We start from the raw sequence: 23,157 nt of genomic DNA on the forward strand, positions 1-23,157 counted from the left end.
GGTTAAAAAATCTATTAAAATTAAATGAAACTACAAAACATAAGAGATCAGAAAGATGTATATGGAAGTAAACGTCTACTCAGTGGCAGTGCATCAGGTGATTTACAGGAACTCATAAATACTTTATTACAGTCTAAAGGTCTGCAGGGATTGTTTGATATGACCTGTGGAACAAATATTATCAGAAATAAAACTTGTTCAACAAGGTGTGTCTGTTCTATTATCAGTGATACTTTATCACACCTGTTAACACATAAGTCATAAGAGGGTCATCAAAACAGCCCAAAACATCACTGGAGAACAGCTGCTGGCAGTCGAGGACTTCTACCAATGTTGGGGCAGGGTCTCCAAGATCATCCATGACCCATCTTCAAACCACTCCCCCCTGGCAGGAGATACAGGACAATACATGCATGCACCACAAGACTGAAAAACAGCTTCTTCCCCAAAGCTGTCAAACTGGTCAACATGATCTGACCACCCCCCAACACCACCCCAACCCGCACCTACACACCCACTACACCACACACACAAATGCACACATATATACATATACCCCCCCACCCCGACTGACTGAACACTCTACTGTGCAATATGCCCATATGCCATACTTCTACTCTTTGTTTGTATTTTGTGTTGCTGCTAAATTGTATATTTAATATAATTTTATTTGATTGTTTTAATATCAGGAAGTGCCATTGTAATTTCATTGTGCTGTAGTCTTGCACAGCAGTACAATGACAATAAAGTTTTTATCTTCTTATTTTTTCAATATTTAACCATACAGACCTCCATTTTTCTGGACCTGAACCAGCAGCTGTGCAGCTCTAAACACTAAACTATTGTATTGAAAGAGAAAATGTCATTGAACTCTTTCTGATACGTTTAGTATAAACGTTTTACAACCTGCCTACATTGATTAATAATGTTTCCTGAATATGTTGATAACAAACGCAATCTCATCTAATCATGTTTCCTTTAAAGCATATTTGGTGTTGTGAGTTAGTAGAATATGAATATAGGAGACAGGGTTGAAGCTTTGATGTTTTGTCTATGAAAATGTCCAAGTAGCTTCAGTTTCTACAGAATTTGATCAGTGTTTGTTTCTAATCAAATACTGTGTGTTTAACTTAATAATCCATGTCTGTACTTGTGTGTGTGACAGTTTTCTGTCAGTGATGTGGCTCTGTCTGTCAACACTTTGGTTCAGACTGAAATATCTCAACAACTGTTGGATGGATTCCTGTGAAATTAGTTTCATATATTCATGTTCATTTAATTTAGTGTTTTCAACCATCAAATTTTGTCTGTAAGCAGCATTTTTGGCGCTGTTCCTTTGTCTCAGATGGAACAAAGAAAAAGGCACCTTGTGGTCAGGTCTCAGTGTGTACAGTGTGTAGGCCTTCTCTGTGTGACCTCGTGGTTTGAGGCCCAACAAAAGCCTGAGTTAATCAGAAAGACAAAATACTTTGAGCACTTTACTTATCATTTTAGATTCTGATGAAACCAGAGCAGACAATGAAGCTAAATAACGTGATCCTGCCAATTAAACATAGACTAGCTTCCTGCTGTTTTCTGCCTGCCACAGCTGTAAAAACCTGACTGGTATTTTCACTGGTCTCACTGGGAGCTGTGGTCCAGTCCATTAAAACCACATCTGCAGCCTCACAAATGACAACGAATTTATAATAATAATAATAACATTAACAATAAAGTTAATTTACATAGCAGCTTTTACAAATGAAAACAGCCCAACATGCTTCATAAAAATTGCATCAAAATCAAAAGTTGCAAACAATAAAATAATAAAACTGAGTGAGAAGACAAAATATTTAATAAAACTGTTCAGTCTCCTTAAAAGCAAGACTAAAAATGTCTGAAGATGAATTCACAGAAGCTTCATGTTGGATATTTATGTTGACACAGTTTTGTTTCATAATAAGGGAAATCTGTGTTTAGTGTTTGATGACCTGAGGAAGCACCTGAGTGCACAGAGAGAAACAGTCGACCAAGTATGGAGCTGCTAAACTATTCAGGACTGTAAACTAGTAATAAAATGTTAGAACTGTTTCTAAAAGAGACAGGAAGTCTAATATATATAAGGCTGAAATGATTGTGGTGTGTTTTTGTTGTTCATTTACAGGCTGGACGAAGAGCTGCTGGACTTTTGTTTTGGTTCCTGAGCTGATTATTGACTGTCAGAGTCTGAGAGAGAAGGCCAAAGTCATGCAGACGGATTTGAAAAGGATCAAAAAACAACCTCAAAGTTTGTGAGTCTCTAAAATGAAAAGATGTCATGAAACGTTTCTTTCTTCAGCCTTTTTAAACATGTTCCTGAAGTTCATATTCTGAGATAAATAAGTGGCAGCTTTACTGGAAAGAAACGTCTGAACTCTTCATCGTTTTAAATATGCTTCTGTTTTCAGTTCTTTTCACAGAGTTTTTCTGTCACTTATTTTACCGTCAGTTATGAAGATGAAGAAAAAGGAAACATTAATAGAGTTGGCGATAGAAAACTGTGAGGATGAAGCTGTTCGGAGATGGCTGAGAGAAAATTCAGAGTCTGACGCTTTCTCCCAACTGGTGGACATGTTTCATTTCCTGAAGAAACACATCGATGAGGAAGAAAAGAAGGATCACAGTAACAATGTTCACATCACGTTTGATGCACACGGATCCATCGGAGACTCGATGATCCCGGCCAGCTGTCTGCTGCCTCTGCCCTCCATCACAGACGTGATCCTGTATTCTCCCTGGAACTGTGTCATCACTGCTGATGTAGCGTACGGTGTCGCTACAGGACGCATGAAGCCTCAACACAGAGTGTTTTACTGTGATGAAAGAGAAAGCTGTCAAATTCCTGATGAAAAGCATCGACCCTCCAAACTGCCCGACCACTGGAACTCAATGAAGAAAGCTGGAGACCAAAAGATTCCCAACATCACCGTCAGCCCTCAGGAACCACCAGAGGACGGTCCATGGAAAAGGTTTGAGTCTCTCAAAAAAAAGTATGGTCCACCAGGAAGAAACCACATCGTCATCCCGTTCATCCTCCCAGCAGAGAGCAGCTCTTTAAAAAGAGTCCCGTTCTTCATCGTCACTCTGGCTCTGTCTCTGGTTCTCCTCTCCTCCAGGTTTAAAGCCACCGTCCATCTCACAGCCTGTCTGAGTGACAGTTCTGCAGAGAAGAAGTTTGACCAGGAGTATCTGAAGCAGCAGTACGCCTGCACCATCGACAACACTGCAATGAAATGTTCACCAGACATGTTCAAGGAGAGTTTAAAGTCTGGTTAGACGTCGTCCACGTGTTGCACGAACTGTTCAAACTGAGCCAGAAAGCATCAAACTTAAATTCAGTGAAAAAACTTTTTTTCTTTGATTTTATTATGAACCTCAGGTTTCTGTTCCAGTTTTAGTTTTCAGGGTGTTTTTAAAGCTTTAGTTATGTTCTTAAGAAAAAAATCTCTTCATGAATGGCGTCTAGTATCTTCTACATGCTGTTTGACAGAGTTTCTTCTATCTGCTGCACAGTATATATATCTGTATATCTAAATACATGTGGGTGAATAAATACATAATTGGGGAGATCAATAAATATAAGCATTAATAGATCCTACTTATATTTTTATTTATTATGTCTCTTTTAGGCCTCCATACTGTTGGCTGGGTTTCTTAAGAGTTATCAAACATCCCAAACAAATGAATTTAATCATTTATCAAACATTTATTCACTCACATGTGAGGCTGAAAATCTCTGAGCGTTGGGTAGAAACTATAGTTCCATGTGAGATATTTTTACACAATTTACATTTTCCCTGAAACAATTAGCCTAATAAATAATTTCCAGTGTTCAAAAGACACCCTGATCATATTCTGGATTATTAAATAATGTAATTACAATCACAATATCAATAAAGATGCAAATAATCAGTATATAATAAATAAAGACATTCTGTTTATTAGAAATGGTTCATGTATGATTGACATACAGAGAGAAACAGCTGCTGGCAGCGATAACTCTGCTCCGTTATTATCACAGCGTGTTCAGACACAAACAGCATCAGAAATCTCTGCAGCTGTTAAAGCCGACCAGCTGATCAGCTGTGATCAGAAACAGACGTTGAAAAACAACAACAAGTTGACGTCATCACGTTTCTGACGGGATCGATCACAACGTGTCAGTAAGTTGTGACGGATCGATCGATCGATCGGCTTCAGCGACTCCTGGATGAGTTCTGACCTCAGATCAGATGTGTTTCATGTTCCTGCAGATCAGGAAATGTTGATGTCATAATGTCAGTGTGAATATCTTATATATACTCATATATATATATATATATATATATATATATATATATATATATATATACTAATCTGTGTTCATTAAACTGACAGCATGCAGTTTATCTTTTCACCAGCAGAGGGCGCCAAAGCTTCATCAACGAAGAGTAAAACTCCACCTGTAATGCACATATTAGACACATTCTAACTGTATTGATCAATAATCAATCATTATCCCTGCATTTATGATAAGTGAGTCACATGTGATGATAATAAAGATAAAGATGTGTTGAGGCTCCTCAGTGATCCTGTCGACAGCTTTGTCACTTCAGCTGCAACACAAGTCCATTTAAAACTATTCAATCCATCTAATCAATTCTTTAAGCTCAAGTTTAATATTCAGCTCAATATTTCTGATCTTTTTTTAATAGTTGTATATTTTATTGATCCTGTTGGAACGATCTGTATTCATGGCTGTGCTCTAAGAACTACATTTCAACTTTACAATATAGTCACATTGTTTCTGGAATATTGATGTAAAAAGGTTGAATATCTTGTAAACAATCTCATTTTGTTAACATGATTATTTACATACATGCAGATTTTATAAATAAGCATTAAAACATGAACTGACCTTCTCTCTAAAATCTTATTAGTCTTCAATTTATCGTTCATAAAGTCTGATGACATTCTGCAAGACTTTATGTAAAAGACTATTTATTGATGTCTTTTATTTCATTCAGCTGTTAGAAGTAGTTTTTAATTGTAGCATCATGTGACTCAGTTTTATTGGAGATAATAATTGTTGTGTGACGGCAGCTTGAAGTTTGGAATAAAGTTTAGAGTTGATTCTTGTATTTTAGTTGTAACTTTAATGGGAAACAGCTGGACTTGATGGGAGTAAGTGTTGTTTTTGACATCGACTTGTTTCCCCTGATAGGTCACTGGGAAGTCCTTCTTTCCTCCGCTGACTTCCTGCTGTCCACATTATTCCCTTCACATTCAAATCATCAACTGAAAAGTCAAATATGCTTTACTGATGTGACGCTGCAGGACTGAATATAGTGTAACGGTGTGTTCAGACCAAAAGCAAAACCATCAGCACAGGTCAGAAGATGTGAGCTGGGAACTTTCAGAAAGTGTCCACTGATTCATGAACTTCAGCTTTCAAACATTCAAACAGCAGCTGAGTGTTTGTTTGATCACATGAGGAAGTTTTAATCAAACTTCAACATCTGTACTTTACTCTGACTGAGACTCAGTCCAACCAGTCAGACTGCATAGTACACACACACACACACACACACACACACACACACACACACACACACACATACACACATATATACACACATATACACACTTGGACGAGGAAAGATGGCCGTCTGTTCATTACGTTCATATTTCAGATGCTTTGATTTCGTGTCTGTGAGAAGAAACTCTGAGAAGTCAAGAAGTCAGATTTGTCAGACACAGTTAAACACTGAGAAACCATCAGTGCAACAATAAATCTACAAATACATGAACAATAAATGAGTGACAAACATCCATAAAGTGTCATCATGTTGTGAGTCTTCCTACCTGTCCCTCCTCCTCTACAGGTGGAGCTCTGACTCGTTCCAGGAAACAGCTCACCTGTGGCAAACACTTTTCTGACAGACGTGGAGTGGAGAGTCTTTGTCTTCAGCAGTTTGGATGTTAACTGTAAGTTTGCTTTGTTTCATAGTTGAACTTTCTCTTTAGTAACTTCAGGGTTTGTTTCTTGCTGTGTGATGTTTTTATTTCATCAGAAAGTTTGGAGAACTCTCATGTTGGAAGATAAATCTACATGTTGTTAAATGATTGATTTACTGGAATCAAACAATATTAATGAACAGCTGATGATTATTTCCTTTCTTCAGCTCTCACAAATCAAACTAAATCTACTTTTTTAAGGTTGTTTCCAGCAGCGTAAAGTCAGACACTACAGTATAGGCCTGCTACTGTTTCCTGTGGAAGCTTTAAATCAAATGTATTGTATTGACTGACGTGGAGGGACAGTCAGAGGACGTCATCAAGTTCAATGTTGCTACAATAACATGCATACAGTCCACTTGTGTTCTTGCTTTATAAGGACTTATTACTGGTATATGCAGTTAGACAGGAGCTGATGATAGTTTCACTTTACACCAAATGACATTTTATCTGTGTTGTTAAATGTCTGACAGCAGTTAAGATCTAACATCTGCTGCTGTTTAACAAGTTTGTATTTACTGTAAAAGAAGTCATATCAAAGTAAATGAGCCCTGATTCTAATCATTTAATACATTTGTGTTTGTGCGTCATGTGCACTACTAATGTGACAACAACATCAAAGACAACTAATAGATAACTGAAACTATTGACATGTTGTTTATTGGTGTTGAATTGACTGAATATGAATGAAATTCAGTCAGTGTGAGTCAAACTCTCGTCCCTGTACCTGTCCACTGGACCCAAAACCATCCAACCTGCTACAGAATATTTCCCCCGCACTTAACTCCGCGGTCACACTCATCATCAACTCCTCACTTACAACCGGTGTTTTCCCCACCGCCTTTAAGCAAGCTTGAGTCATCACTCTGCACAAGAAACCTACACTCAACCCCGCCCAGGTCGAAAACTACAGACCGGTTTCACTCCTGCTCTTCCTGTCAAAAGTACTTGAGTGCACAGTCTTTAACCAAGTCTCTGAACTCCTCTCAGCCAACAACCTGTACGACCCAAATCAGTCCGGCTTTAAATCGCTCTACTGAGGCTGCACTACTGTCGGTTATAGACTCAGCTCAGCTCAGCTAGAGCTGCTGGTCAGTCCTCAGCTCGATCATGTCGATTCGCCCTGTACGACATCAGGAAGATCAGACCCTTCCTGTCTGAGCATGAAGCACGACTCCTGGTTCAGGCTCTCCTTATATCACGCATCGACTGCTGCAACTCCTTACTGGCCTCCCTGCATGTAAACTTAAACCTCTGCAGATGATCCAGAACGCGGCAGCGGGTCTGGTCTTCAATCAGCCCAAAACAGCACATGTCAACCCGCTGTTGATATCCCTCCACTGGCTCCCAGTGCAAAACAGCAACTAAAACGGCTCCGGCCTACCTGAACTCCCTGATTCAGGTCTACACTCCCTCCCGCCCACTACGCTCAGCCAATGAAAGGTGCCTGGTACCACAACAGGGCCCTGAGTCACCAGCTGGACTCCTCTCCTCTGTAGCTCCCCGGTGGTGGAACGAGTTACCAAACTCTGTTCGATCTGCAGGGACCCTCTCAATCTCTAAGAAAAGACTAAAGACCAGCTCTTTCAGGAACACGTCTGCACTTGATGAACCGTAGGGAGAGAAAAAAAAACCATGTGTGCTGCTCTTCAGTTCACTGCAGCTTCATGACGCCATCTAGTGGACTGATAGTAGAAGTACAGCAGCTGATGGCAGCTTTCTCTGACTCACACTATTATTACATAATCCATAAGTTAGGGCTGGAAGATATGGACAAAATAATACATCTCAGTGTCCTTCAGGCTTGGGCTCAATCATGACTTTAATGGATTTGAAACATCATATATTAGACAGTGAAGCAGAATAGAAGAGCTGCAGCACCTGCAGGCTGTCATCATTATGCATAAAATACAGGTTATCACACACAGCTGTTGACTATTAGAATCAGATGCTTCATGTTCATCCAGTTTGACTTTAATCTGCTGACTCCCAGCACTTCAACTCTCTGTAACCAGAGATGATACATCGTCAACTAACACAAACCCACAACACACATCAGCCTGCAGAGTCATTTTCAATCATTGATCCAGACACTAATGATCTGATCAATGTTCTTACAGACACTATGTGTAAGATTTGAAGCTTTGTTGACTTTGGCTCCATCTGGTGGGAGGATGAAGAATGACAGTGAGCTAACAGCCTCCATGTGTTGGAAATATAGTTGAAATAGCTTCACTCTGCTTCTCTTTGTGTTTGGACTCATTTTACTAAAGTCATTAGTACAATTCTAATAACAATATTTAAGTATTTTTATGTCGTCTTTTTTGTCAGCAGACAACAGACAGGTTTCATTTTACAGTTTGAACAACTCACCTAATTAACATTTATTGGAAACAGCTGATAAAATCTGCAGGGATGTTTGTCATTTCAGCAGATGTTCAGCAGTAAAACTAAGAAACAAGCAGCATGTTGAAGTGCTGACTGAACACAGATTGACCCTGAGAGAAATAACTCTGTCAGTCATTATGAGATTCAAGTGAAGAGAAGATGAAGAACGTTACATTTAGAGCAGAGGATTTAAAGTCTGAGCGTTAGTGATGTCAACATGAACAAAAGTTCATATTCATGGATTTATCACTATTATTATTATTATTATTCTTTGTTCCTTGTCTTAATTTGATTTGGGGAATAATTGTGCTCTCAGTTATTGAACCATGGATCCCATAATGCTTTGGGGGATGTAAAAGGAAGTTATCTGTAGATCAATTTAAGACATTTTGTAGTTTTATATACATTTTATAGGTCAGTGCTGCTACTGCAGCAACTTATGTTGGGTTGACCTCTCAAAATCTTAAAAGTTTGAACATTAATAATAATCATCATTTCATACTTGAGGCTGGTTTTCCTCCCAAATTTAGTGTAATACAATGTAAAATAGCTGCAGTCAAGAAAGATTGAGTTCACCACCATCAGTGGTGGACAAAGTACACAACTCCATTACTTGAGTCAAAGTATAGATACTCCTGGTCAAATTTTACTTGAGTTAAAATACTGGAGTACTTGCTTTTAAAAATACTTAAGTATTCAAAAGTACATTTTCTTTTTAATGTCAACACGTTGTTGTATTGTTGCCACAATGCATTTACAGAACCTAATGACTGGCACAGGCACATCTGAGCACACCTGTGACTATGCAGGTGGACTATCAATTTAAACATGCACTTATCGTTAAAAACATTGGAGGCAGCTGCAGAAACTGACCACTCACCGGGGCTTTGCTCAAAATATTCAGGACTGAAGCAGTGGCAGCAGGCAGGACCTACAGGACTCACTCACAGCTGCTTTTCACTGTTGCTGAAATAAACACAAACAGGTTTTCTGTGAATGATACAGATCCAGTACAAATCAGCTTTCTCTCAGCTTCTGGGGGAATCTAATGTTCAATCAATTACAATTATTGGTGGGGGACAAATTTCCATGTTTCATATATTGAGGTCTAAACTGTGTTGACGGATGGTTTGTTTAAATATCATGATGTAAATGTCCTTCATGAAACTACGACTCTGTAACATTATTATACTGTACAGGTCCAGCAGAAAATATAACAGTGCTGCTAATTCTCAAACAGTTTCATTGCGTTTCCCTGTTCGGCCGTAACGTCTGCTTGCCGTCGCCAGTTTGTATCACAGATGGTTTGTATTGACTATCCTACAGAGACACTATATTATAAATATTATTAATATGTATCTTTATAAATAGTCTATGGATGAGACACAGCTGCATCTCAACTGCTCACATGTGCCACCTGGTGGTTGTTGTTGCACACTGCAGCTACTCCTGGATAAATTAGCATTGAAACGAGTGACACCTGTATGAGAAACGGTCAACAACAGTTTGGTAACGTGGGAACATCCGCTTGTCATCTCAGATAACACTGTTTGGGAAGGACGACACAGGCTATTTCCATTATTTTACTAATTCACATTACAAACTAAATAATATATCACACTTTTTGGATAAAATATATTTCATGTCTGAATTAAAAGAACAAAATAATTTATTTACATGTAGGCCTATTTGTTTATATATTTAGATCCTGTGCTTGCATAATGTTGGGTTTTACATTTTTAATAGAATGACCACTCTATCCTCTTGGCTTTTATTTTGACATTTTTACACTTCACTTCCGCTTCCTGTCTGTCCACCGTGCTACTGTCTGTCCCAAATGAGAAAATAAAAAAAAGAATTTGCAAAAACCAAAATTGTACCATCTTTCAAATTTGATTTTCTGATTTTCCGTTAGGAAATAAAAAAGGAAAAAAACACGAGATTTCCATTTTTAGTTTCAAACGCAAAGACAAATTGGCTGACTGTCAGCAGACCTGTTCATTCTTCAATCCAAAAAGGAATAACAATAAAAGGAATTGGCAAAAACCAAAAATGGGCCGTTTTTGATTGTTTTTTCATTATTTGATTCTGACACCAAAAACAGTTTTTCGTTTTTTGTTTTGAAACAAATAACAGATTTTCAATTTTTTTCGTTTTTGAATTACAAATGAATTACAGATTATGTGATGAAACCCAGACCCTGTTTGCCGTGGCTCTGAATTGTCAGGAAAGAGAGCTATTACCGGTTACACTGGTCCTTAACGGGCTAGGACCAAGCTACATTGCTAACTCCATTGTTAACTATTTGCCCTAAAGAACACTGCAATCATCTGCTGCTGGTTTATCGGAGGTTCCAGCAACAGCCGAAAGAAAATCAGGGATGCAGTTTTGTCAGTTACATCCCAAAATTATGAAACACACTACCGATAGATATCAGGGACGCAAGCTCACTAGATATTTTTAAAAGAAAGCTAAAAATGTATTTCTTCACTTTAGTCTTTAACTAGCTTGTCGCTCAGTCAGCTTCGCACTTATGTACTACTGCACTCCTTTAAAATGATATATCTTACTTTATCTTATACATTCTATGTATTCTATGTTTTAACTTGTTTTAATGGTATTTTATTCTTTTGTTATTCAATATGCAGTAACAGTGCAAGGATTTCAGTGGCATTGCATGCCCCTTATTATCCGCAAAGTTCAGGCCAAATTGAAAGAATGAATGGCCAAAACTATGATGACAACAGGTTTGAAATGGCCTGATGCATTGCCTATTGTGCTGTACTCCGTTCAAAGTGCACCTAATGCAATCACAGGACTAAGTCCTCATTAAGTGTTGATGGGGAGGGTGACGTCCATGGGGGCAAGCCCACCTTTGACACCTCACAAATCTACTCTGCTTTGGACTGATGAGTATATGACACAGTATGTTAAGAAACTAACAGAAACCTTGAGAAAGTTTCATTTACAGGTGTCAAGTAGGCTCCCAAAACCACCAGGAACCTATTCATCCATTTCAAATGAGCAAATTTGTACTAATCAAAGTGTCTTTGTCTCCTAGGCGTTGCTGACAACCAGAACAGCCCTTAAGGTCAAGGACAGAGCAGAATGGGTCCATGCGTTGAGGTGCAGACCGGCTCCCACATCCATTCACAAGGAAGGGAAAGGCCCAGACAAGCAAAAGGATGGTTCCTCCTCCTCTTCCTATGTGTCTTTGTGTTCTACATCATATATACCATGTCACGCTCGGGCATCATCCTGTCAGAAGAGGATGTACAAGAGCTGTACAGACTCATCATTTCCTGGTTGGATCAGGGAGAAGATTTTGGTCGTCACCTGAGACAACTAGCACATGAGCTTGAGTCTGTTAATGAGAAATGCAACGTTGGCCGTGCTGTGGGAAACACTGTTTCAGTACTGGGTGGGATGGCGATGATAGGAGCAGGTGTTGCCACCTTTTTAAGTGCAGGAGCAGCAGCTCCCCTCCTCGGAGTTGCAGCAGTCTGTGGGACAGTCGGGTCAACTGTGACTTTAACATCAAACCTAATTGAGTCGTGGTTAGAACAAGGCACACTGGAAAAGGCAAAGAAGATTTCTGAGGAGTATAAAAGGCTTGGAGAGGAGATTGATGAGCAGATAGGAAAAATCACGGGTGTCTCAGGTCTAGCTGTGGCAGATGATAAGGTCATAGAGTGCATCCTTCAGGCCATTGCAAAAAAAAATGAAATACCTTGGCTGGAGGTTGCGGAAATGGTAGAAGAATGGGTGACGCTGATAAAAGGCGGCTGGCAGGCTGCAGCAGTCTTAAAAACATCTTGGAGCAAAGGGTCACTGGTAAGTTACCAGAGATAATGCCAAAGGAAGTTTTTTGATGTTATCTTTGATCATTAATAACTGATCATTCCTTGAACTCTGAGGTATGACTCGTAAAACGTAACCTCAGTAAGTGAATGTGTTTCCATCCAAAAGTAGCACAAATTTTAACCACATTTACAGAAATTCAGCAAAAGAAATTCAAATGAAAGTTTGTCTCCATCCTCTCCTGTTGTGTTAATATTAGTAGATAAACAGCAGGTGGCGCTGATTCTCTAGTCGGTGCCGTTAAACCGTTGCAGAAGAAAAAGACACAGCTAGGTGATATTAAGAGCGACAGTCAGATATTTCAAGTTATTTTCCAATTTCTGTAATTTGTTTTTTTTTACGTGCAAATTGAAAATGTGAATAAAAACAGGTGGATGGAAACACAACCAATGTAATGCTGTAATAAATGAAGCAGTAAGAATATAAATTGTTACTCTGTTAGAGGAACCAGCTTCACATCTTGACAATGGGCTGAAAAATACACCACCTCAACACCTCAGATGGTTATTAGCATCAAGTCAAACTGTAGATGATTTTTTAAAAAGTCTTGTTACTTTTTCCAGGACGTACTTTCAGGACTTCACATTCTGAAACTGACACTCCCGGATGCCATTGAATACTACAAGAGGGCCATTAACAATAACAGTGTAACTGGACCGAGTGAGGAACTGAAGAACGCAGCTGATGAGCTACTGAGGTCGACTCAAAAAATCAGAGCAGCGCTGAATGAAATTGAGTAAGTCTTTCTCCCCTCTGACATGTTGAAAATAAAATGTACAGATTGTTATGATCATCACTTGAAGGACATATTCTTCACATTTCCAGCTCTATATTTATATTCTGGGGCTCTACTGGAATATCTTTGCATGATTTCCAGTTAAAAACTCCTTATTTATCTTCTACTGGTCCTTTATGCAGCCCCTCAGTTCAGCCTCTGTCTGAAACAGGCTGTTTTAGCTTCTGTCTCTTTAAACCTCAGGGACAACATTATAGGCCTTTTTCAAACGCGTGCTGGTTTGGCTTAACTCGGTTTGACTCGGTTTGAATCGGCGCCCAGCACAGCAGGGTTTTGCATCTCCATTACATCAGGGCTACCTGTTTGAAGATGTGTCTTTAACTGATGACATGCTTGTCTTGAGTCGAAAGCAATATGCTGTATACATTATGGCTGTGACTAGTGGTCAAAGTGGCTGTTGTAAAACAGTGGATAAACACATTTCATTTACTATAAATTCTTCACAATAAAAGTCCTCCCGTTAGTTTGTCAGTGAAAAGATTTTAATATGGAGCAACAGAAGCAGAAAAAAGGGGTTTTCATCAGCAGTAACTTAACACAGCTCTGATAAGGCTGAAAGTGATCAGGAAACAGTAAAATAGAGCAAATATCTGAAAGTACAAACAGGAACACAGGAGAGAAACTAAACTTCAAACCACAGAGATTACTGAGAGCTGAACACACAGAAGCTTTCTCTCTGGTCTCCAACACAAACATGAGTTGAGACTCACAACACAGCTTGTTTGAGGGGGAGAAGTGGGGAGAAGGGGGGTCGTCATGGGTTGGCCGTAGGTGGCGAGATGTCACTTGGAGGGAGGTCGGGCTTGGTTTGGCCCGACACCAGAGATGATCCATCTTGGGCACGACTCAGTACAACTTGATGTGTTTAAACTGGTAATGGAAAGTCAAATCAACACAGCACGGTTTGACTCAGTGCTGCCAAAAGTTTCAATGGAAAAACCTTAATAGAGACAACTTTAGTGACCATCTCTGGGTAAACCTCAGCAACAACTTTAGGGATACCCTTAGCAACCACCTTAGCAACAACCTTAGCAACCACCGTAGCAACCAAGGCTATAGAAACAACACGTTTATGGACATGTGCAACGAGTGTTCAGAGCTTACTGAAACCTTAAACATTTTTACATACAGTATGTTCACCTCAAGCACTTCAATCATGTTTGAAGAGGACAGTTATGCTTTTCCTTATATTCAGTAATATATATATAATCTCACATTGTTGGATGTTCATGTTAAAAATGGCCAAAGTGTCAAATAATGAGGTGAACGGATGTAGCAGTAATCCCTGTGAGCAGAAAGCAGCAGTTTTTTCTACTTTCCGGCCGAGTTGACGGCAGCTGGTCATCTGCTCCACGAACAGCGCGTCATTTCACTGCTCCGCTCCGCTAACATTATGCAGTCTTTCCACCATGGCCGGGCCGTGACTCCATTACACAACAGCAAAGTCAAATAAGTAGTTTACCTGAGAGATGTACTGGCGGTCTGCGACTCTTCATCAAACATCATCATCACGATGGCTGTTTCTGCTTGTACTATTCCTCCCTGCAATATTTCTAACTGATCCGCTCAACAAACTGCTACAAATATCTACATGTGTTTTTGTTTCAATTTGGTTTTAGTGCCGCTAACAAAGCTCTGTTAATTCAATGAGGAACGTGTTTCACTTCCTGTAAGTTGTTTACCATAAAAGTCTCTTGTTATTTAGTCATTTAAAAGTTTTTAATTTGAAGCAGTAAAGCAGGAAATGTTGGGTTTGCATCGGCAGTAACTTAACACAACTCTGATACATAAATCTGGCCAATCAGAACAAAGCAGGCTCATCAGGAGGCGGGCCTTAAAGAGACAGGGACTAAAACGGCCTGTTTCAGACAGAGGCTGAACTGAGGGGCTGCATAAAGGACCAGTAGAAGATAAATAAGAAGTTTTTGACTGTAAATCATGCAAAGCTGCTCTAGTGAAGTAGTGAAATGAGCATAATAGGTCGTCTTTAACATCCAACCACAGAACAGGACATAAATAAAAGTAAACCACTAAAAACAGAATATGCCCCCTTTCAGGTGTACATAATTACTGTGTACACACTAATATTCATAGTACAGTATATTGTTTTTTGCAGTTAATATACAAATAATTAATATACTTGGGCATGCAATTTTTAAGCAATGTCTTTTATTGATATTCAGCCACATTAACGTTTAAAGATCCAATCCAGACATGTTTTAGATATATGTAAAATATTCAACTATCAATAATAATTTGTGTCTGATTGGCTCAGAGAAACTTTCCACTTTCAGCAGATGAATGTGAAAACAAACATCATTCTGCACAGAGAAGCTCAAACCTTCAACTGAGGGAACAAGAAGCAAAACACATTTTTGAGTGGAGGGGGACTTTAACATCCTGCATCATAACAGATATAAATAACTAAAAACAAACAGCTGCTTATTTCCTCATCTTGCAAACAGACAACAACACGATCATCACATTAACAGCTTCAGGAATGACATGTGAGGTTCCACAAGGTTCTATTGTTGGTCCTTTATATTTTTAATATAACAGTAACACAAAGGTCCCCTGATGAAAACATCGTTATAGGTTGACAACACCTTCACAAATGGACGCTACAAAAACAAATCATGTGTGTTTTCTGATCTTAAACCTCTCTGGCTCAGGTTCAGTTGAGTTTATGTGACTAAATCTACCTTTTTGGCCACTTTTGGAGGAAATCAACAAGCTGTAAACACATCTGACTTATTCTTTTATAAAGTATCTGTGGCTAACATGTTAGCAACCAGCTGCTGGCAGACAGAGCAACATGATCATCAACATGTTTCCTTTCTGTTACACTCACTAGATTCACTGAATCACTGAATCACTGAATCACTGAATCCTAAAGACTCATTTCTCTTTCTTTTTCTCACAGGAAGAAGATGATTAAGATTTGGCACAGAAAATATTTTTATTTCTCTTAAAAGGGTCCCAATTTATTTTCTTTTTTGTAACATTGCCTTTGTTTTCAACAACTGTCCGAGGAAACACAAAGAGGGAATTTGATGCTAAAAAGACTGTAAATGTGTCAGATATCCACTTGATATGACTAACTCAGACTGCTGAAGCTGAATAGAAGCTTCACACAGACTTTTAAATGACTGTGTGGACACACTGGATTTTGGCCTCCATCACTTCCATTGAAAGCACATTTGAAGAATCTTTTAATATCCAGTATGAACAGGAGGAATGATTACAGCCACCTGACTGCTGGTTTAACACACTGGGAACACTGGGAACACTGGGAACTGGTCCTTTAAAGCAGAGCCTCCTCCCAGACAACAGAAATTGTCCCGTAAAACGGCAGTAAAAAGTCTGTGAAGAAGCAACAAACTCTTTTGTTGTGCTCCATAACCTGCGAGCTTCATGCAGAGATTGAACAGAGAGTAGCTGATTGGACAAACACAAATACAAATATGATGAAACACATCCAATAACAATAGACATAACCCAACAAACCAACAGACAAACAAACAAAAACAGAATAATTATAGAACAAGCAAAACAAACTTGTGATTGACTTTTCATCAACATTTCTTTACCAAGAGTTTAAAACTCCTCTCAGTCTGTTGTTGCTTCAGAAACCTGCAGCAGTGTATAGAAATGTGTTTGCACCCAGAAACCTTTGAATAGAAAATGTCGTGTTATAAAAGATGGTGCAGATTCAACTGCATAATTTGACTCAACAGAATTACATCTATTAATTTCAGTTCATGAACAAACAGTTCAAAATGTTAAGTGAAAGTCATATATTTCCTTATGTAGCTATGACAGATCTTTACAATCATTAACCAACTGCAACTTAAAATAGTGCAGTTTGAAAGGCCAAAACGGAAACAGGACAAACAAATATTTATCTTTATTCTTTCAAATTGAGCTAAAAATAAACTGAAACATGTTTCTAAAAGAAGAAAATGTATTCAAATGAGTAAGAAAAAAGGAAACCCTGAAATATTTGAAAAAGTAAAAATTAGAAATGCAACATAAAAAGGTCAAAACTCCACCAACGCCTCAGTGTAACAAACATCTTTACTGTGAAACCAACATGTTTTGTCTCCGATTAAATAAACAAACTTCAGACTTTGTTCCTTCTCTGCAGTTTGGAAGCAGGTGAAGTTTGGCCAGAAACCCAAACTCTAAAACATGCAATGTAAAAATGTTTGGAGTCACTGCAGTAAGACTAATAAAATCCTGAACAGCAGCCACCAGATTCATATGAACACTAGCCAAGAATTAAATGTACAGATTAGATGTGCATGTTCAAATGGTGTCTAAAGTTATTGTTTAACAAAAGACAAATAATAGAATTAAACAACTTTACAGAAGTAAATAACTTTAACATTTTTGAAAACAACAACACTTCACATATGTATATAGTACATTTTGACCAAAAAAAAGTACAGAACTGTACAAGAGTTTTAGATGTTTAGATTCTTCTTCATGATGCAGCAGCATCAGGAGACGTCTGATCATCTGCAGCAGGACAACAAACATCCAGCCAGAGTCATAAAGATCCATCTTCATCAACAAGAAGAACAAGGAGTCCTGCAGCAGATGGTCTCTGATCCCAACATCATGGAGTCAGTCTGGGATTAACATGAAGAGACAGAAGCAGCAGAAGAAGAACTGTGGCGACTTCCACATGATGCAGGAACAACCGACCTGCCGAGAACCTGAAACACCGAGAACTGCTGCTGGTTTAAAGACAAATATATATATAATATTTTTTTATATATTGTTAATATCAAGGCATAAACAGATGCTACCTATACTTATTGTTGTTGTTATGATTGTTGTTATTCTGTCCCCCCCCTCCCCCTTTCCCTCTCTCTCTCTCTCAACCCAACCGGTCAAAGCAGGTGGCGCCCACCAAGAGCCGGGTTCTGCTTGAGGTTTCTACCCGTTAAAGGGGAGTTTTTCCTGCTGCTGCTCATGGGGGAATTGTTGAATCTCTGTAAATTAAAGAGTTCGGTCTTGACCTGCTCTATGTGAAAAGTGCAAATTAATTCAAATTAAAAACTTTATTGATCTCAGCTGGTAAAGTAAAGAAAATGTTTGTGTGCAGAAATCTGTAAATGAAATGAAATGTGATTTTAAATGATGAAGCCGTCTGGAGGACGCGTGCTGATGTCATGATCACTTCCTGCTTGTAAATGTGATCTGATTGGATAGTTTAAACCAATGAGATGCTTTTTCTGCTTCAAGCTTCCGTCCTGATTTTGTAAGTTTCAAACCTAATAAAAACGTCATCATTGGTGTTTCTTTCTTGTGAAAGGCAGCTAAATGTTTCAACATATATTATAATAATAATTATTGTTGTTTTACTATTTACAGTTGTGTTCATAAGTTTACAAACCCAGAATCTGTAAGATATGAACCAGTCATAGTGTCTGTAGTTGTGACCATAAAGTTCAATTTTGGTCTCATCACTCCAAATAACTTTGTTGCAGGAGTTTTGAGGCTTGTCTCGGTGCTGTTTGGCAGCTTGTTAGCAGGATGTTTTGTAGCGTTGGCGCAGTAACGACTTTTTTCAGAAGAAGTTCCTTCTTATTGTTCATCTTGAAACAGCCACATGCAGCTTTCAGCTGAAGTTCTATTTGGGTTTTTCTTTGCAACTTGAACAATTTTTCTGGCAATTGTGGCTGAAATCTTTGTTGGTCTACCTGACTGTGGCTCGGTATCAACAGAACCACTTTATCAGAGCTTCAACACTACTGATCGGCATTTTCAAATCTCCTTTTCCTGATTTATAAAGCTTTCCTCGTGGCTCAGTATCCAGTAAAGTCAGAGCAGCTCTGGATGAATGATGACCTGATGACTCATTACAGGTGTGGAAACTTACCCTTCATAGGTATTTAAACCTGTGTGTGTATTATCAGGTCAAACATTCAAGGGTATGTAAACGTTTGATCAGGTCCATTTTGGTGATTTCAGTTATTATGATTTAAAAAGGGCACACAGAATTATGTGAAAATAAATGGCTTCACCCAACAAATATCACTAAATAAAACTAAAGTTTTCAGCATGATCAGTCATATTTACCAAAAAATGGCCAATATTTCACAAATTCTACCAGAGTATGTAAACTTATGAGCACAACTGTAAATGGTGAGTTAGAGGCTGTGACAGTTGTGGCCAATCACTACTTTCATCTTCTTTAAACATCATGACGCACTGACAGTTTGTCTTGTGGAGAGTTTAGAGGGAATCAGCAGCTCAAATATGCCGCAGATGATTCTTCTTTATGTATCTGGACACGCTGGTGATCACCATGTTGCATAATAGCTTTTACTCAGCATCACAATAATCCATGAAAGCAGTATTTAAAATGTACTCTAGTATTTTTTGTATTATTTAGAACTTTAAGTTTAAATCATATTTGGTTGATAGACATGCAGAACTAACAGCTGATTGTTTGTTTATTTAATGTCTATTTTGCGACACATACGTGATCCTGTTAATGATCCAGCAGTAACAACAACAATCTCTGTCACATGTTGTGATTAAAACTGTAGAGAATAATTGATCTGAACAGATATGTTTGGTTTCTGTGTTTGTTTTGTGCAACAGCCTCCAGCTGATGTGTGTTGTGTGTCAGATCATCCCAGCAGAGACTGGTCAGGCCTTCAGATGGCTGTACAGAGGAATCTGGCTCAGTAATAACAATGATATCATAACATTTATATGGCTGTGAGTTTATCAAATAAAGTGATAAACTACTACAGAACATATGTTTGCTGAGCTTTCAACCTGCTCTGAGCAGTCGGACTCATTCTTGGCACCAAGGCTGCAGTTTGCTGCTGAATCTTCATCACCACACCTTCTACCGCTCCTCTCCTCCCGCTGTGATACAAAGCCAGTTACCAAGAAAAGTACCAAACAGGCACAACTGAGGAAATAACCTCAGTGCACCGCCGGTGTGACTCTGCACGTTACTTCCTGTATGAAAACAGGTCCTTTAAAGGCAAATCAGCCACACGAGTGACTGACATGGTTCAGTGTTTCTTTGTTCAAGTCTACATTATTAACAATATGCAGGCATTTTAACTTTTGACCATCAATTATTCTATAATAAATTCTAGATGAAAAATAATGTCACTATTGATTACTTAAGTAACATTTTATTCTTGCAGACTGCTGACCTCTCACCATGGATGTTGCTGAAGAACTCTTTGATAAGATCTTCTCCTCTGTGGATCTCCAGAGGGAATGTGCAGACAAGTTGATCAAACTGGCCAAAGAGCTGGAGGAGCACAAGAAGAACGTAAACATCAGTAAGGTTGCAGGTAGCTCTGCAGCTGTAGGTGGTGCAGCAGCCATGACAGCAGCAGGTGTAGTTGCCATCTGTACAGCAGGAGCAGCGATACCTTTTCTAGCTGTGGCAGGAGTAGCGGGAGCCGTCGTTTCAGGGCTCGGAGCAGCTCCCAGTATCGGTTCAGAAGTCGCCTGTGCTGTCATATCAAGCCGCACCATGAAAGAGGCAGAAAAGATTTCAGAGCAGATCCAGAACGCTAAAGAGGAAATCCAGGAACTGATGGAGTCACTGAAAGAGGAAGGAAACAAACGAGAACGACAGGATAATGATGATGGTGATGATGATGATGATGATGATGATGATAGTGATGATGGTGATGATGATGATGGAGCGAATCCTGAGAGCGATGGCCAAACACAGCGGACTGGTGTTGAATGATAAAATCAATCTGCATGACATGATGTCTGTTTGGACAAAAAGTGAGATCTCTGGGAAAGACACAGCGTTTAGTCTTCTGGGAGAGTCGCTGCTTGGATTGGCCCCATTTTCTAAATTTGTTACAGAAGCAGCAGCTAAGAAATCTGTGACAATAATCACGTCGACAGGATTCGCAAAGATGGCCGCTTCTATGGGAACAAAGACAGCAGCGAAGGCAGTTGGACGTGTGAGTATCAACGACAGACTTTCAAACAGAGATTATTGTAATAAACCTCACTGTAGGGATGAATATTTAATACTGAACTGTCTGAAAAGTTACTGCTGCCACCACCTTTTTTTCCCAGTATGGTCCGGTGTCAGAGATCTGATAGATACACACTGACAACAATACACAAAAAATATATAGACTAGACCAGCTAAACAGCTGCCCTGAGTGTCACAGCACACAAAACCAGCCCACACAAGTAACACACTAACAGCTGACAGGTGGGTGCACACACACACCCACACGTCCTGTTGCAAGAAGCATTTAAGAAAACACATAAGACTTAACGCAGTGAAAACCACACGATTCCACCCTAAATAGGCACACTAGATCTCACACTACTATGGGGCGTGCAGACTAAACTAGCCGAGACAGTCATGTATCTCCCCCATACCTATCAGCTATCTTTCACCCAGTTTGCCCCGTTTGCCACCAATATACTGCTGCTGCTGCTTTTAAGATCTATAAAAAGTCACAAATAATCATAGAATAAACCAGGACAGTAACAGACAAAACTAAACACAAAAACGCTTAAAATATCCTTATTTAAAATGACCACTTAACTGTCCGGTCAAACAAGACCCTCCCCCGGGGTCTAGGCTTGTGGCGCTGGTCCAACACGGCCCATATGCAGCAAGAGCCTGTGGGGGAGTTGTCGGTCCAGCACCAGAACAGCGGAACAGCTTGGCACTCCTAGTGTTCCCCGGTCCCTGACTAAACTCAGCCGTACCACAGGAACATCTCCCCCTGTTCTATCTGTCTTCGCCGTCGGCAGCCCTAGATTTCATGCCCCCCCACCGTGAGTGCAGTATCAGTAGCTTCGCCGGGCAAACTACCCGCGACATACATGCTCCGCTCCCCAGGACCCGCTCCTGCTCTCCCAGCAGCCCCTTTACCAGTTCGCCACCTCCACAATCAAGGCCAGCTGAGAACAATCAGCTCACCTAGTCTCTGTCAGCAGCAACAGTCCAGATCAGGTGAAACCCATAGTCTTTAATTAGTTGTCCACACCATCACAGCAGATTACAACCTAACTTCACTACACTATTATATTATAGATTTTAGGTTTGGGAATATATTTAGATGTGCTGCAGGTCAGTGCCAGAATCAGCAAGGGGATGAAAAATATCAATAAAGTGCAGATATTTGTATCACAGATGGAAACCAACGCTGCAAGTGATGATTTCAACATAAAGTTTTGCTTTTTGACCAAAACATTGTGACAGTTTATCATAAATGATTCTGTTGAGTCCACTGTCAGTTTATTGTTTGTTTATCCAATGAAAACTCTCCATCTTCCTTCTGCTGCTCAGTCAAACAGAACCTGTCATTAAAGATGGAGGTTCTACTGTTCCCAACACTCATCTGAAATAAAATAACCTTCACGGGTCATTTTCGTCCACATCTTCAACATTGTAGTGTTCTGCTATTCTAACCAATTGATGCCCTCCACTCCAAGCACTGAACTGCCACAGTATTCCCAAAATACTGACCTTCTGATGACATGTTCACATTTTCACAATCAATGCAACTTAAATGTTTATGTTGTTATGGTCAGAAATGTCTCACCCCAAGACTGAAATAATCAACACAAACTGTGATAAGAATATATCATCCAGTTCAATGCGACCAAACCTGCAGTCTCAAAACATGACAACCTTTCTTAGTCAGTATGAGTAATAAAGTGTTTTTTTTGTGATTTGTTTCCAGGTGGGAGGAGGAGCAGTTGGACTTTTATTTTCAGTTCCTGAGCTGATTAAAGATGACTGCAAGACTGAAGCCAGTCAGAGTCTTTACAGACGGCCTCTAAAGAGATGACACAACAAGACCAAGTGAGTCTGAAAATGAACATTTTGTTCAGTTTAATGCAGTAAAAGATGTTACTGTTTGTTTCCTCAAGTTTTCTTAAACCTGATAAATGAGGATCTATAATTAAAATACTAATTTAAAATGCATTAAAAGAACTGATTATTAATTTTTAAATATTTTTTTCCTACAGAAATGTGCTTGACAGTTTAGCAGAAGTTCAACACTCAGTTGAAAACAGCAACAGGAGCTCTGGTGAGAAGAAGCTGTTCGGAGATGGCTGAG

General features: G+C 39.3%; 1 protein-coding gene and 1 long non-coding RNA gene across 3 annotated transcripts; one reads left to right on the forward strand and one right to left on the reverse strand.

Moving 5' to 3' along the window:
- Positions 1 to 5,808: 5,808 nt before the first annotated feature.
- On the forward strand, positions 5,809 to 16,136 carry LOC122967320. The gene is made up of 4 exons (XM_044331895.1): positions 5,809 to 5,985; positions 11,465 to 12,237; positions 12,828 to 13,000; positions 15,984 to 16,136. Exons 2-4 carry the CDS (start codon positions 11,512 to 11,514, stop codon positions 16,030 to 16,032), a joined length of 948 nt encoding a protein of 315 aa, XP_044187830.1. The 5' UTR covers positions 5,809 to 5,985; positions 11,465 to 11,511; the 3' UTR covers positions 16,033 to 16,136.
- A 3,644-nt stretch (positions 16,137 to 19,780) lies between these two features.
- LOC122967379 lies at positions 19,781 to 21,915 on the reverse strand. Of its 2 annotated transcripts, XR_006398588.1 has the most exons (4): positions 21,631 to 21,915; positions 20,476 to 20,651; positions 20,258 to 20,351; positions 19,781 to 19,951 (listed from the first exon to the last, which is right to left on the reverse strand). It is a non-coding gene; the product is annotated as an uncharacterized LOC122967379 (long non-coding RNA). The 2 variants fall into 2 exon arrangements; XR_006398587.1 differs by lacking the exon at positions 20,476 to 20,651.
- Between the last annotated feature and the right edge of the window lie 1,242 nt (positions 21,916 to 23,157).

The sequence above is a fragment of the Thunnus albacares genome, chromosome 17 (genome assembly GCF_914725855.1).
Source record: "Thunnus albacares chromosome 17, fThuAlb1.1, whole genome shotgun sequence".
In the NCBI taxonomy this organism is placed as follows: domain Eukaryota; kingdom Metazoa; phylum Chordata; class Actinopteri; order Scombriformes; family Scombridae; genus Thunnus; species Thunnus albacares.

Coding starts and splice junctions, on each gene's coding strand:
- LOC122967320 (XM_044331895.1), top strand. CDS start 11,512: ATGGGTCCATGCGTTGAGGTGCAGACCGGCTCCCACATCCATTCACAA. Junction 12,238..12,827: donor CTTGGAGCAAAGGGTCACTG/GTAAGTTACCAG, acceptor TACTTTTTCCAG/GACGTACTTTCAGGACTTCA. Junction 13,001..15,983: donor GCAGCGCTGAATGAAATTGA/GTAAGTCTTTCT, acceptor TTTTTCTCACAG/GAAGAAGATGATTAAGATTT.